Source organism: Triturus cristatus, chromosome 6 (assembly GCF_964204655.1).
Source record: "Triturus cristatus chromosome 6, aTriCri1.1, whole genome shotgun sequence".
Taxonomy (NCBI): domain Eukaryota; kingdom Metazoa; phylum Chordata; class Amphibia; order Caudata; family Salamandridae; genus Triturus; species Triturus cristatus.
The window spans coordinates 1,165,473,169-1,165,487,031 of NC_140589.1; the positions used below are offsets into that span (position 1 = coordinate 1,165,473,169).

Below are 13,863 nucleotides of genomic sequence, written 5' to 3' on the forward strand. Positions count from 1 at the left end.
ATATCGAGGACAGATATCAATGGACAAAATATCAAAAGGTAAGTGCATATTGGGAAGTACAGATTTATTATTCCTAACTCCACATCTATGTACCTTGAAGATATATGTACCATGTCGGCACATATATGTGGACTTAAGTATAGAAAATAAAGACTTACTTACTTGTCAATATTTCTTTTCAATATTCTGTCCTGGATATTATGTCCCATCAATACAGTGTTTTCAAAATTCAGGGTGCACAGCCTTTGTTTTATCATATATTTTTCCCTTCTTTCCTGCACCAAACTCAGTTCTTTGAGCCCTTTTTTTAATATGCTATTTCAAGTAACTTTTCATTATTTATAACTTCCTGCCTGTCTAGTTCCCCAGTACTCAAATACCTCTTCTCAAAAGTCCAGTCCAACCTTATGACAAGGATGTTCATGGATGGAGATACATTTGCACCTCTTTAAGCTTTCATTGAAATAAAGAAAGGGTTAATGATGGGTAATTAACAAGCAGTTTATATTGCGGTGTTGGGTTGTGTGTATAGGATTTTGATCTGTTGGAGCTAAAAATCACACATTGTTTTGCTGAAATTTGCGAATTATGTAGAGGCTGATGGATTATGTGGCACATATTTCCAGAGTTCCTGACTAACACATAGATTTTCTTTCTTGATGCATGTTTTAAAAGCAGTGCAGTTTCATTAAAAGAATTAAAATGTTTGTGATATAGCCTCTGATCCTTCTGTATGAGGGGATGTGGCTGCAATAGACATGTATTTCCGTCAATCACAATGTACACCTAACAGCAGCATTCTTTGTCACAGTGCCTATTGAGAGGTCATTGATTCTAGAAGCATCCATATGAGCAGTAATCCTTGCTGTCACAATACTGATACCTGAACTTTCAGATGGACACAAGTACATATTAGGTTGCTTACCATGGCTGGAGTGGGTCATAGTAGGAGCATCCAATACAGAAATGTGCTTAGAGGTAAGGTCAGCACTTAAACTGATTGACATCAGAGGGCACTAAGGTAGTAAAAGTGAGTTAAAATCTGGTACTCGTCTGGTTTCTATTGAAAACGAAATATTCACTTCAGGAAAACAGGAAACCCTACATGTAACAATTTGTACAATTACATTTACAGATCCTCAAAATCATTTACAAATTAAAACTTGTATTTGTTTTTATATTTCATCTAACACAAGTAATACTTTCAAAATGGATTCTTCTTTTGGTTTTCTATTAAATGTATTTAATACACCTACATACTGAGTTTCTCAATTTCAGACATGCAGGCAGAGAGCTCTATAGTGGAGACAGTGAACTGCATGGTAGGAGTGGAGTTGTCTAAGCACAGCAGCATACAAGATATGACATACAGGTAGATAAGTAGGTCATTCATGAGTTATCAAAGGACAACCATACAATCCTTGTCCATTCTGCTGCTCCTTTGACTCCAGAAATTTGCCAAAAGGTAGAAGATTGTATGAGAAAGCCCCAGTTTTTCCTATGTGGAATTGGAGATCATTTGAGAGCCAGCTTTAGAAGAATCATCAGTCTACAGGTCCTTTATATTCACTGGAATGAATGTGGTACTCGGGCCTCACAGGAGAGTGACTTCTGACATCAACCCTAAGAGTTAGGCATGTTAGAATGGAAGAATAGTCTATTGGTTTAATTTATCTGCAGGAGACTTGATGTTTGCTACAGAGAATATTTGTTGTCTTGTGCAGCTCTTTTGTACCCTGCCCAATACAGCACCTTAGTGGCAACTCATTCTACCAGATGAAGAAAGTGAGCAGTGTGCTATGGTGCATCAAACAGAACAGAGGAGAAACAGTTATATTGTTATTAATATAGATGTTTCTTGATGCAGCAGCTTTTGGTGGGTGGTACAGCTTCATCACAGTTTTTGGAGTTACACAACAATGATTGTAAATTAAAATATAAAACTGTACACTGCTCACTTGCTTTACAGCTAGGTTTGCTCTATTCTTTTGAATGTTATAGTTATACCTTAAGATAAAACGTAAACGGGTTCTGTCCCATTAGTAAGGCATATTTTGCCTTCTATAACATGTAACGTTTAACTGCAACAATACAATTTCTTATAAAAGGTTGTTTATGCTCATTTGGTAACAAAGTAATGGATCCAACTTTTAGTTTATACAAATATCTTATTATTTGAAATGGAGTGGCTTATTGTAATGTTACATAAAGAAGTCCATTCTTGGTAGTTTTCATGTAGGTTTATTAAGAATCTAGTTGTATAATGGAAGAGCCCCACCAGGAGCGGTCTGTATCTGCTCAACCCATTCAGCAACTGCCTGAACCATACCAACATTCTAATCTTCAACATTCTAACATGCAAATCCTGGCTGAGCAGTACACTACATCTTCTCCCTTCTTTACAATGAGAAAGGAGACTTCAAAGATGTACAACAAAAGGTTACAATCAAAACATAAGGTGAATAAATCTTGAAGTGATGTGATAAGAATACATTTTAAAACACGTAACGAATGTGTAATACATTCTGAAGCTTTAAAAGAAAAGCACTGAATAAAGAACAAAGAAAGCAAAGCATGTATAGAACCCTTCTTCCCCCTTTAACGGAGACAACAGATGTGATTAAGACGAAGTTGTAAAGGGAAAAGTACTGTAAGGAAAAACAAGCAAGGAAATGAAGGAAGAAGTTTGCGCGGCAATGGAAGCGCAAAAACAAGAATAAGAAGTTGACCTACGAATCACCACCAGGGCACACTGATTGGCCAGACCATTGTGGAGGTGGCGAACAGAAAGGAAAAGGAAAAGAACAATAAGTGCAGAGGAAGGAAAGGAAAAGCACTTTAAACATGTAAGGGAGGTGTGGAAGGTACACCTAGGTGGATTTTGGAAAATGAATCCACTAGACAGTAGGAAAATGTAAAATCACATACAGGTACCATGTAATGAAAATACAAACTGTCTTGGACCCCATGAACAGGGGAAATGCAAGAAAAGTACCGCAATTAAACATATATTAATGCTATGCTATGCTATTGTGAAACATGCCTTTGGAAAATTCTCCTAGGAGCTTAGGAAGAAGGCACTGTAAAGCAACATAAAGTATCATAATGTAAATAAGCACTGTAGTCTAAAGTACCTTAAACATTGAAAACCCCCAAAGGAAGTTGGGGTGAAGGGTGTGCGGAAGGGGCACACGGCACAATGTGCTAAAAGAAAATGTAAGACGGATGTGGAGGAGGACCACATAAAGCATTAAAATTCCACTTAAACGCACAATAAAAGGTAATATGAAAAACTTAAGGAGTTGGTGTGGATAAAACTGCCACACGGTAAAACATATGGTATGAACCATATAAATGTAAAACTACCCCTCTCCCCTTTTCCTTTTTTTAAAACATGCTACACAGTGAAACGCAATTTGGCATAACAGCACTAATAACATGCAAAGGAAAATACATGAAAATGATGTAAAAGTGATAAATAGTGAATGCCATAAGGTAATTACATGAGCCTTGCAGGTAACTCCAGGCGAGGTTGAGCATTGAATCAGCTGGGATTTCGTTTTCTTTGAGGAAATGCAGTATGGAATGTTCCCAAAAACCCGGCTTGTCCCAAAACAAATGTGAACAGGCAGCAGGTTTAAAACTAAAAACACAGTACTTATGGAAGATCTATTGAAGCGCCCGATATCCTTAAATGAAAAAACATGCGTGAGAGAAAATAGTTGAAATAGAGAACCTCACACGACCTTTAAAGTGCAGAAACCGTGGATGGCATGGTTGGCAAACAGACAGGGGCAAATAGGAAATCCTAGAGCACCTCGCTTATTGTGCTCCGGAGATGTCAACCAAAATGGAGGCACGTAGGGTGACGCCTTGCCGGATGGCTCCAGGCACGTCGAAGCATGAAGAATCCAAAGGCAGGAAGGCAGCTAAGTAGAACAGATGTCACAAAGAACATGAATCATGCGAGGAAAACAAGGTAAGAGCGCGAGCGGCTCTGTGTGCGCTCGAGCAGCTTTTAAAAGTATGGAAGGGCAGTAAACTGTCATTGAAAAGCGCACTGGAAAGTAATAAAACAAAAATTATAAACTCACCGCTCAAGTCTCAAACCACGATGTGGAAAATGGCTCAATATCGCCTTCACTGAGAAAGATTAAACAGTCTTTCAAAAGCTCGCATGAGGTAATGGGAACATTTTCCTTCAAAAACGAAATTGCAGGCAAATAAATTACAACCAACCTCCAGTAGATGGCAGTACAGATCTGTTTCAAAAACCATAAAACTAGAGTGCTGTTTAACCCTTTGGGTGCCAGGCCTTTTCCCCCTCCTGTGCCTGGCGTTTCCCTAGTGGGTGGGTGTCATGACGAGATCGTCATGGGCACAGCGCGACTGTGCTCCATGACGAGACCATCTCGTCATGGGCACAGAAGAGGTTAAACCGTCGAGGTGTTTTTGACAACACAGCTGGCTCTTGACCCCGTCAAACGGCCTCTTGTCATGTGAAATTTCTCTGGTTTCAGGTTTCCTTCGCTGGTATTCAAAATAATAATTTAGATTTCCTCCGATCTTGGCAGTAGCAGGTTACTGAGGGCACACAGCTAAGTAGAACAGTCAACTCCGTAACCTGAGCAAAATAAAGTCATCTCGAACTTGCAGCAAGTAATGGCAGGCAGCAGGAACTGGCATGCGGACAGGAAACTCTTGAAAGAAACAGAAAGGCAGCAAGATCCGTAGGTAGAAAATGGCACTTTGAAGTTGAGGGCGACCGGTGGGAGGTCACTGGTGGGGCTCGTAGTGCCAGAGTAGTTGAGCTGCTGCTTCTGAATTTTGAATCTTGAGGTAGCTTTTTGTTGAGGTTTCATGGAAGTTGGCGCGCAGGGCGTTTCCAAATCGTCGCCAATGTAATGTTACATAAAGAAGTCCATTCTTGGTAGTTTTCATGTAGGTTTATTAAGAATCTAGTTGTATAATGGAAGAGCCCCACCAGGAGCGGTCTGTATCTGCTCAGCCCATTCAGCAACTGCCTGAACCATACCAACATTCTAATCTTCAACATTCTAACATGCAAATCCTGGCTGAGCAGTACACTACACTTATGCTGATATTTGCCATGCGGGATGTGTATGTGTAAATACACACAATAGGTCTTGCATGTGCTAATTTGGTGGCTGCATCTTCACTTCAGATCCATTTTCTGCACTTGGCCAGATCCCACTCCTGAGGGCCTGCTGCCAATTGGGTTGGATATTTTACCTCTCAGCTCACTGTTTAACTGGAAGCTATAAGCAGTCATAGAAAACGTGTTTATTTCAGCCCTATATTGTTCCTAGTGAGCGTGATGATTAAGGTCAAACATCTTCACAAAGATTCGAGGGGATACAATACAGATATCTCTACAAGAAGGTTATGTGTGTATTGCTTCAGGGCTGTTTGACAGGATGAATAACTGATGGTCACATCTTTAATCTACCTCTAAAAGCCCCCACCACCCCTCAGCATAAGCCAACTAGATGATTTCCCTGCGTCCCATATGTCTAGGCAAGATGAACATAAGCTGTAACTACATGCTAAGTTTCTTTAGGAAGAGGTAGCATAGCTTACATCGGGTTGGATATCTTTATATTGTGCAGGTAATATTGAACAATGACAACCCTGTATTCCCACGGGACCAGGTTCAATATCTAAAACATTGGTTATCTAGGGATTCCATATGTCACTCACTCCGTTTTTTTATGGCGCTGTAGACTTATGAATGAGTTCGTCCTCTTTTTAATATGATGTTTGGAGCAATCATACCCATTCCACAATGGCGGCCAATAAGAAAGGGATTAGTCGTCTTTCGAATCCTATGCATTCACTCATTAGCAGCACAAATGATGGCTTCATAAATAGGACTAGCATTAGGTCCTTTCGGTTTTTAAAAAATGTAAATATAATATAAAACTGAATAAAAACATATTGGTCAGCATAATGATCGTGATCGTGGCCATTACATTTCTCGCCATATAGACTTAACCACTCTCTAATGGCGCCGTTTGTGTAAGAACGAGTCCGTCTTCCTTTCAACACGATGGTTGGATCCATCGTACCCACTCTAAGATGGCGGCCAATAAGAGAGGGATCAGTCCTGTTTCGATTCCTATGACCTTACTTATTAGCGGAATTCACGACGGCTTTATAAACAGTACTAGAACGAGGTCTGCTCTACCGAAGTATCAGACGGAGAACAGAGGCAGGTCGTGAGGCTTTTCAGTCCCGGTAAGTCTGCTTAGTTATTAGGTTCGCTGCACAACTAGGCGCTTGATAGTGACAGCGAAGCCAAGCATTTTTTGCTTTTTAAATGGAGATTTAATATGAGCCTGAACCCTCCCCTTGCATTAGAACATTTCCCTTTATGATGGGGAGCGGGTATGCCCTGATTATGATTGGGGTGAGATAAATAACATTATTAGAGCGATTAGGCTAACATATGTAGCTCGTTTTTCTCGCTAATTAATTGAGCTAACATTATCTTCCCTACAGACAACCGGTATGAAAAGTTGACCATAAACTATATACGACGTTTTTTGGGCCAATGTTGGTTTCACAAGGAGTCCCATAGCCTCTGTGGGTTTACAAAATTTGGATCTTAAATTCAGGTATTTTTTGGCTTATATTTATAAAAGGCGCTTTTATAGTCCCATTCTAGTTCATGTTACTCAGAAACTAACTAGGGCTCCCTTTCTATTTTATAGTGCAACTGTTGCGGCACGGCACGTTTTACAACCCCTTATCGATTGATATATATGTGCCATCTTTAAGGATCTCACAAGGTACAAAGTTTAAGGAGGGCATGATACGATAATATGATGACTTGTCCCCATATACAGATTTATATGATGTCATAATACACATGTATTTAAATATATTCCTTTAGGGAGGAGACTGCCCCCCCATCACAGAGAAAAATAGTACGATATACTCTGTGGCTGAAAGCTTTTACTGATGAAGGAGTGATTATTTTGAGCCTCCGGCATACCCTCAAATAGGTGGGTAGCCCCTATATAACTGATTAACCATATATGTATGAGATTTGCATGTATGACACACGTGTGTACATGGAGGATTGGGACTGTCTAAGAGCGCATGCGTATGGCATCAATTCAGAGGACGAGAATGTAGTATTTAGAATTATCGTGTTTTTTAATGATTTTGTTTGCTTATTGTATTTAGAGTTTTTGGTTACCCTTTCAAAGGATATTATTATTAGTATCATATAAACATGCAATTTAAACTAAGAAATGCAATAATCATGATGTACAAATATTTGATATGTAAAAAAATGTTTTATTTTGATCTTTTAGATATAGTCTTTGTGGGAGTTGTGTTACAAGCATTTTTGCGAGCCTGAAGAAGGTGGGGAATCATAAGATACCACCGAAACGCGTCGCTTTTTTGTACAGACTTTTGGGAAGGATTCACACAACGATTTTGAACACCAAGAAAGTATCAGGTTCACAAAGGCACTGGCAATATCTCTGGATTCAATTGAAAGAAAAAATTGAAATGCTCACTAAATATGCATTTATGAACTCTTCCATCTTGGTCTATGCATTTTGAGTGCCTGTGAGAGATATATACAAAAACATATCGTTCCCTATGCACTTCCCTGAAGATCTTTTGTCTCTCCCATGGAATTTGTGATAAATTGTTTTTAATGTTTTTAAGGTTTTTTATGATATAAATAATAAACACACTGATTATTTTCTATATATTACTTTTCTGGACTCCTATTGGTGCTAATACCTGGCTCTTGCGAGTGAATGTGAATGAATTGATGTATGCTATATAAGATACCCAAGGGGGTCTTTTTTATTTGACATAGTGTCTTTATTTGGTGTCTTGTTCCCCTTGGTGTAGTGGGACCCCTCTCGCTGATTTTTGACATTTAAGTACAGTCCTTGTGACTGGAGAGTTAGGGACTTTGTCCCTTTTACAGTACATTCCGATACACTTTCGTGTTTTTCGGCTTTAGTTCGCCTTGATAAATGGATCCATTTAAAACCTTTGGGTTTAGCGAGGACCAATACAATAGAATTATTAACAGCAATAAGAGTAACAAAATCACAGTGGTTACGGGCAATGGCGAAAAATGGGGCACTTTACTTAATCTAAAAAAGAAAATGGTGAGAACAGAAGCTCATGCGGAATTTTTGATTGAATATGTCAAATCTGGTGTTATACCGATTGGCCTTCAGATACGCAATGAACCGGGGTTATTCATTGAGAATAAAAAATTTTTAGAAACATGGACCCAAATATCCAACCGCTGCAGCCGTGATTGGATGCTTCTCATTATAGAAACTGCCCAAGAAATAATCATAATAAAAAGAGAAGCGATTGATAAATTAGAACAGGAGTTGTCTGAAAAAACAGCGCTTGGTGACGCTAAATCCAAACTGGAGGAGATCAATAAGGATGTAGATGGGTATAGAGACTATCTTACCAACAAAAAGACTAACAAACTGAAAAAAGATATAAATAGATTCAGTCAGGAACTTGCCTACCCATTCCTTAAAGAAAATTATTATGATCAGAAAATTGAACCAGGATGGGATAGAAATTACTTTAGAAGACCTAGATACACACGGGGCAATAGAAAACAAATTACATTTTCGGAGACTAGTGGATCAAGCAGTGAAGAGGAATATACACATAGGGAAGAAAACACACGAGGGCCCATTGAACAACAGGGGACTTTTTTAGAACAACGAAACAGAAGAGGCAGGTACAATGGGAACCAAGTGGGGGGTCAACAAGTTCGGAACCAACCTCAACAGGAGTACATGCAAACCAGACGCCAGAGATACTGGCGTTAGACAAAATGCCTATAATTAACCTATCTAGTAGAGTACTTAACCATAATGAAATGGATATATTAAGTAGGGGGTTTAGTTTTGTCCCCACACCCAAAACCAATAGATTCCAACTAGAGAGGGACTTACGACTATTCTTCAGAAAAATTAGGTTAAGGAGGTTCTTTGAGAACAAACCCATTAGGGAGTCCAATAATATCACAGGTTTTAAACCTAAATCCATATTTACGCCCTCCTTAGGTTTAGTGGGGCATAATATAGAAACCTTTGAGAAAGTTGTTGAGATTGAGGTTCAAAACATCCTAAAAAATGAATTTACCCAAAGCCATAACCTAGATAGGGCTCATCGAATAGCCATCAGTACCCTTAAGGAAGATCATTCTATCACGATCAAACCCGCTGATAAAGGGGGTGGGGTCGTGGTGTTTGATACACATGACTATGATGATAGAATGCTAAGCTTACTTGACGTCGCGGAACACTATGAAAGGATTCATGAAAAGGAGATTAGTGCTCTCTCCAAGAAATGTAGTGACCTTTTAAACGCAGCGAGAGAAGAAAATTGGATTTGTGAAGAAGAATACAAGTTCCTTCACAACACTAATCCTAAAATTCCGGCCATATATGGTCTTCCAAAGATTCATAAAGACCCCCAAAATCCCCCCATGCGACCCATTGTCAGCTGTTTAGGTTCCATTTTAGAACCCTTCAGCAAATATATTGACTTCTTCCTGAAGCCTATGGTTAGTCAGCTGAAATCCTATGTCAAAGATACCACCCACATTATAAGTTTGGTTGAAAACAAAATATTCTGTGAGGATACTCAATGTCTTGTCACACTTGACATTGAGGCTCTTTACACGAATATACCTCAACACTCCACTGTCCAGGTTATTGAGGAGATTCTCAGTAACACAGAACTTGAGGGAGTAAACAAGGAATTCATTATTGAATGCACCAATCTTGTGTTGAAGAATAATATTTTTTTATTCAGAGATCAACTCTTTCGCCAGAAGAAGGGGACCAGCATGGGCGCAACCTGTGCGCCCAGTCTAGCATGTCTATATGTGGGACAGTTTGAAAATCATCATATTTACAATCAATTAGCACCCTTTTATGAAAACATCAGTGAATGGCATCGATTTATCGATGATGTGTTTTTTATTTGGACTGGTCCCACTGAACAGCTAGAGGAGTTCCTCAGTTTGTTGAACTTAGGCGACACAAACTTAAAGTTCACAGGACAATATAGTAAGGTTAGTGTGGACTATTTGGATATCACGATTGGAGTAAGGGGTGGCAAACTGGAAGTAGAACTATACACTAAACCTATGGATAAAAACACTCTTCTCCACTACTCCAGTTTCCACCCTAGATCCCAGAAGGATAATATTCCCTTTAGCCAGTTTCTCCGGCTGAGGAGAAACTGTACAGAATTAGATGACTTCTATAAACACTCAGAAGTCCTTAAAAAGAAATTAGGTGACAGAGGCTATCCCAGAAAATTGATATCTCATTCATTCAAAAGAGCGCGCTTCTATAATAGAGAGGCCATGTTTGAGGAATCTAAAAAGAAAGAGGAAAAGATGACCAAGATAGTCTTTGTGAGCCAGTTTTATGGAATCAGCAACAAGATTAAAAATGTTATTAATAGACATTGGAACATATTAAATAATGAGGAGACTGTGATGTTAGAGAGACCTATTTTTGCGTATAAACGTAACACCAATTTACGCAACCAATTGGTCCATACGTATAGAGAGGAGAGAAACCAGAAACAAAAAACCATTGATAACTCGAAACCAACGGGCAATATAAGATGTGGTAATTGCTCAGTGTGTGCCCAATGCATCGTGGCTAAAGAGATACAACACAATGGCAGAACGATTGTGACACACACTCTGAATAACTGTCGTAGTAAGAACATTATTTATTTTCTGAAATGTCCGTGCGGACAAGCGTATATTGGTGAAACAGGTCGAGAATTACGAATTCGCCTCCTAGAGCATAGATCAGCAATTAAGACTAAAAAGATCAATGCCCCCCTAGTTGCACACTTCTTGGAACAGGGACACCATGAAAATGACCTTGCATGGTTCATTTTAGAAAAAATCACCCTCAATAAAAGAGGGGGTAATATGGATGAGAAGAGAAAGGCAAGAGAACAATGGTATATTTGTATTTTTAACACCATAAGACAGGGTTTGAATTCCCGCGAGGAATGGGAAAAACTCTTAAGATAAATATGGTTAATACATACCCTGTGTCTCACGCATTAATTATCTGTGTGGGTCTGTATCTATATAACTACCACTAGATATAATAAGCTCTCCCTAATACGATCCCCCTAGACTGGATGACATTGTAGTCTCCCACGCAATAGTTTGTGTGTGGGCGTATCGATATATGACTTCATATGTTTTTTTTGACTTTATTGTTCGATTGGGTTGATTTGTAATGACCCAATGGGCTTAATATATCTTGTTGTGTTATATCACACACTGAGATTGGTTATCTAGGGATTCCATATGTCACTCACTCCGTTTTTTTATGGCGCTGTAGACTTATGAATGAGTTCGTCCTCTTTTTAATATGATGTTTGGAGCAATCATACCCATTCCACAATGGCGGCCAATAAGAAAGGGATTAGTCGTCTTTCGAATCCTATGCATTCACTCATTAGCAGCACAAATGATGGCTTCATAAATAGGACTAGCATTAGGTCCTTTCGGTTGTTTAAAAATTTAAATATAATATAAAACTGAATAAAAACATATTGGTCAGCATAATGATCGCGATCGTGGCCATTACATTTCTCGCCATATAGACTTAACCACTCTCTAATGGCGCCGTTTGTGTAAGAACGAGTCCGTCTTCCTTTCAACACGATGGTTGGATCCATCGTACCCACTCTAAGATGGCGGCCAATAAGAGAGGGATCAGTCCTGTTTCGATTCCTATGACCTTACTTATTAGCGGAATTCACGACGGCTTTATAAACAGTACTAGAACGAGGTCTGCTCTACCGAAGTATCAGACGGAGAACAGAGGCAGGTCGTGAGGCTTTTCAGTCCCGGTAAGTCTGCTTAGTTATTAGGTTCGCTGCACAACTAGGCGCTTGATAGTGACAGCGAAGTCAAGCATTTTTTGCTTTTTAAATGGAGATTTAATATGAGCCTGAACCCTCCCCTTGCATTAGAACATTTCTCTTTATGATGGGGAGCGGGTATGCCCTGATTATGATTGGGGTGAGATAAATAACATTATTAGAGCGATTAGGCTAACATATGTAGCTCGTTTTTCTCGCTAATTAATTGAGCTAACATTATCTTCCCTACAGACAACCGGTATGAAAAGTTGACCATAAACTATATACAACGTTTTTTGGGCCAATGTTGGTTTCACAAGGAGTCCCATAGCCTCTGTGGGTTTACAAAATTTGGATCTTAAATTCAGGTATTTTTTGGCTTATATTTATAAAAGGCGCTTTTATAGTCCCATTCTAGTTCATGTTACTCAGAAACTAACTAGGGCTCCCTTTCTATTTTATAGTGCAACTGTTGTGGCACGGCACGTTTTACAACCCCTTATCGATTGATATATATGTGCCATCTTTAAGGATCTCACAATGTACAAAGTTTAAGGAGGGCATGATACGATAATATGATGACTTGTCCCTATATACAGATTTATATGATGTCATAATACACATGTATTTAAATATATTCCTTTAGGGAGGAGACTGCCCCCCCATCACAGAGAAAAATAGTACGATATACTCTGTGGCTGAAAGCTTTTACTGATGAAGGAGTGATTATTTTGAGCCTCCGGCATACCCTCAAATAGGTGGGTAGCCCCTATATAACTGATTAACCATATATGTATGAGATTTGCATGTATGACACACGTGTGTACATGGAGGATTGGGACTGTCTAAGAGCGCATGCGTATGGCATCAATTCAGAGGACGAGAATGTAGTATTTAGAATTATCGTGTTTTTTAATGATTTTGTTTGCTTATTGTATTTAGAGTTTTTGGTTACCCTTTCAAAGGATATTATTATTAGTATCATATAAACATGCAATTTAAACTAAGAAATGCAATAATCATGATGTACAAATATTTGATATGTAAAAAAATGTTTTATTTTGATCTTTTAGATATAGTCTTTGTGGGAGTTGTGTTACAAGCATTTTTGCGAGCCTGAAGAAGGTGGGGAATCATAAGATACCACCGAAACGCGTCGCTTTTTTGTACAGACTTTTGGGAAGGATTCACACAACGATTTTGAACACCAAGAAAGTATCAGGTTCACAAAGGCACTGGCAATATCTCTGGATTCAATTGAAAGAAAAAATTGAAATGCTCACTAAATATGCATTTATGAACTCTTCCATCTTGGTCTATGCATTTTGAGTGCCTGTGAGAGATATATACAAAAACATATCGTTCCCTATGCACTTCCCTGAAGATCTTTTGTCTCTCCCATGGAATTTGTGATAAATTGTTTTTAATGTTTTTAATGTTTTTTATGATATAAATAATAAACACACTGATTATTTTCTATATATTACTTTTCCGGACTCCTATTGGTGCTAATACCTGGCTCTTGCGAGTGAATGTGAATGAATTGATGTATGCTATATAAGATACCCAAGGGGGTCTTTTTTATTTGACATAGTGTCAATATCTAAAACATACACAATGTCCCATGGGACTCATTCAGAGTGTGGGACACCCCTTAAAACATTTTGGGGAATCCACCATTCAATGTCATATCATTCTAACACAGTAATATCAAATTACTTGACACTAAAGAAGAAAACAAGTAACTGATAAAGTTATTGTCACTAGTGTGTATTCAGAATTCATATGCAGTGATCAGTGGGACAGTGAACAAAGAGTAGACTACGCATTGCACAAATGAGTGAACAAACATATATATAATATGTGACAAAAAGACACTGTGCGATGCCCCTGGTCCTGTACATGATTTTCAGGTGTACA

At 38.7% G+C, this 13,863-nt stretch overlaps 1 protein-coding gene across 7 annotated transcripts; it reads left to right on the top strand.

Annotated features, from left to right (window-relative positions):
* Positions 1–6,006: 6,006 nt before the first annotated feature.
* Positions 6,007–13,405, top strand: LOC146821133 (uncharacterized). Of its 7 annotated transcripts, none has more exons than XR_014963114.1 (5): positions 6,007–6,258; positions 6,523–6,638; positions 6,735–6,812; positions 6,917–12,701; positions 13,017–13,405. XR_014963114.1 is itself a non-coding variant. In XM_085612096.1 (5 exons), exon 5 carries the CDS (start codon positions 8,864–8,866, stop codon positions 11,096–11,098), a length of 2,235 nt encoding a protein of 744 aa, XP_085468222.1. In that variant the 5' UTR covers positions 6,007–6,258; positions 6,523–6,638; positions 6,735–6,812; positions 6,917–7,028; positions 7,344–8,863; the 3' UTR covers positions 11,099–13,405. The 7 variants fall into 7 exon arrangements, 4 of the variants coding, with proteins under 4 accessions (XP_085468222.1, XP_085468224.1, XP_085468223.1 ...); XR_014963115.1 differs by having other exon boundaries at positions 6,917–12,311; positions 12,590–13,405; XR_014963117.1 differs by having other exon boundaries at positions 6,917–12,311.
* The last annotated feature ends 458 nt before the right edge of the window (positions 13,406–13,863 follow it).

Coding starts and splice junctions, on each gene's coding strand:
- LOC146821133 (XM_085612096.1), top strand. CDS start 8,864: ATGCCTATAATTAACCTATCTAGTAGAGTACTTAACCATAATGAAATG.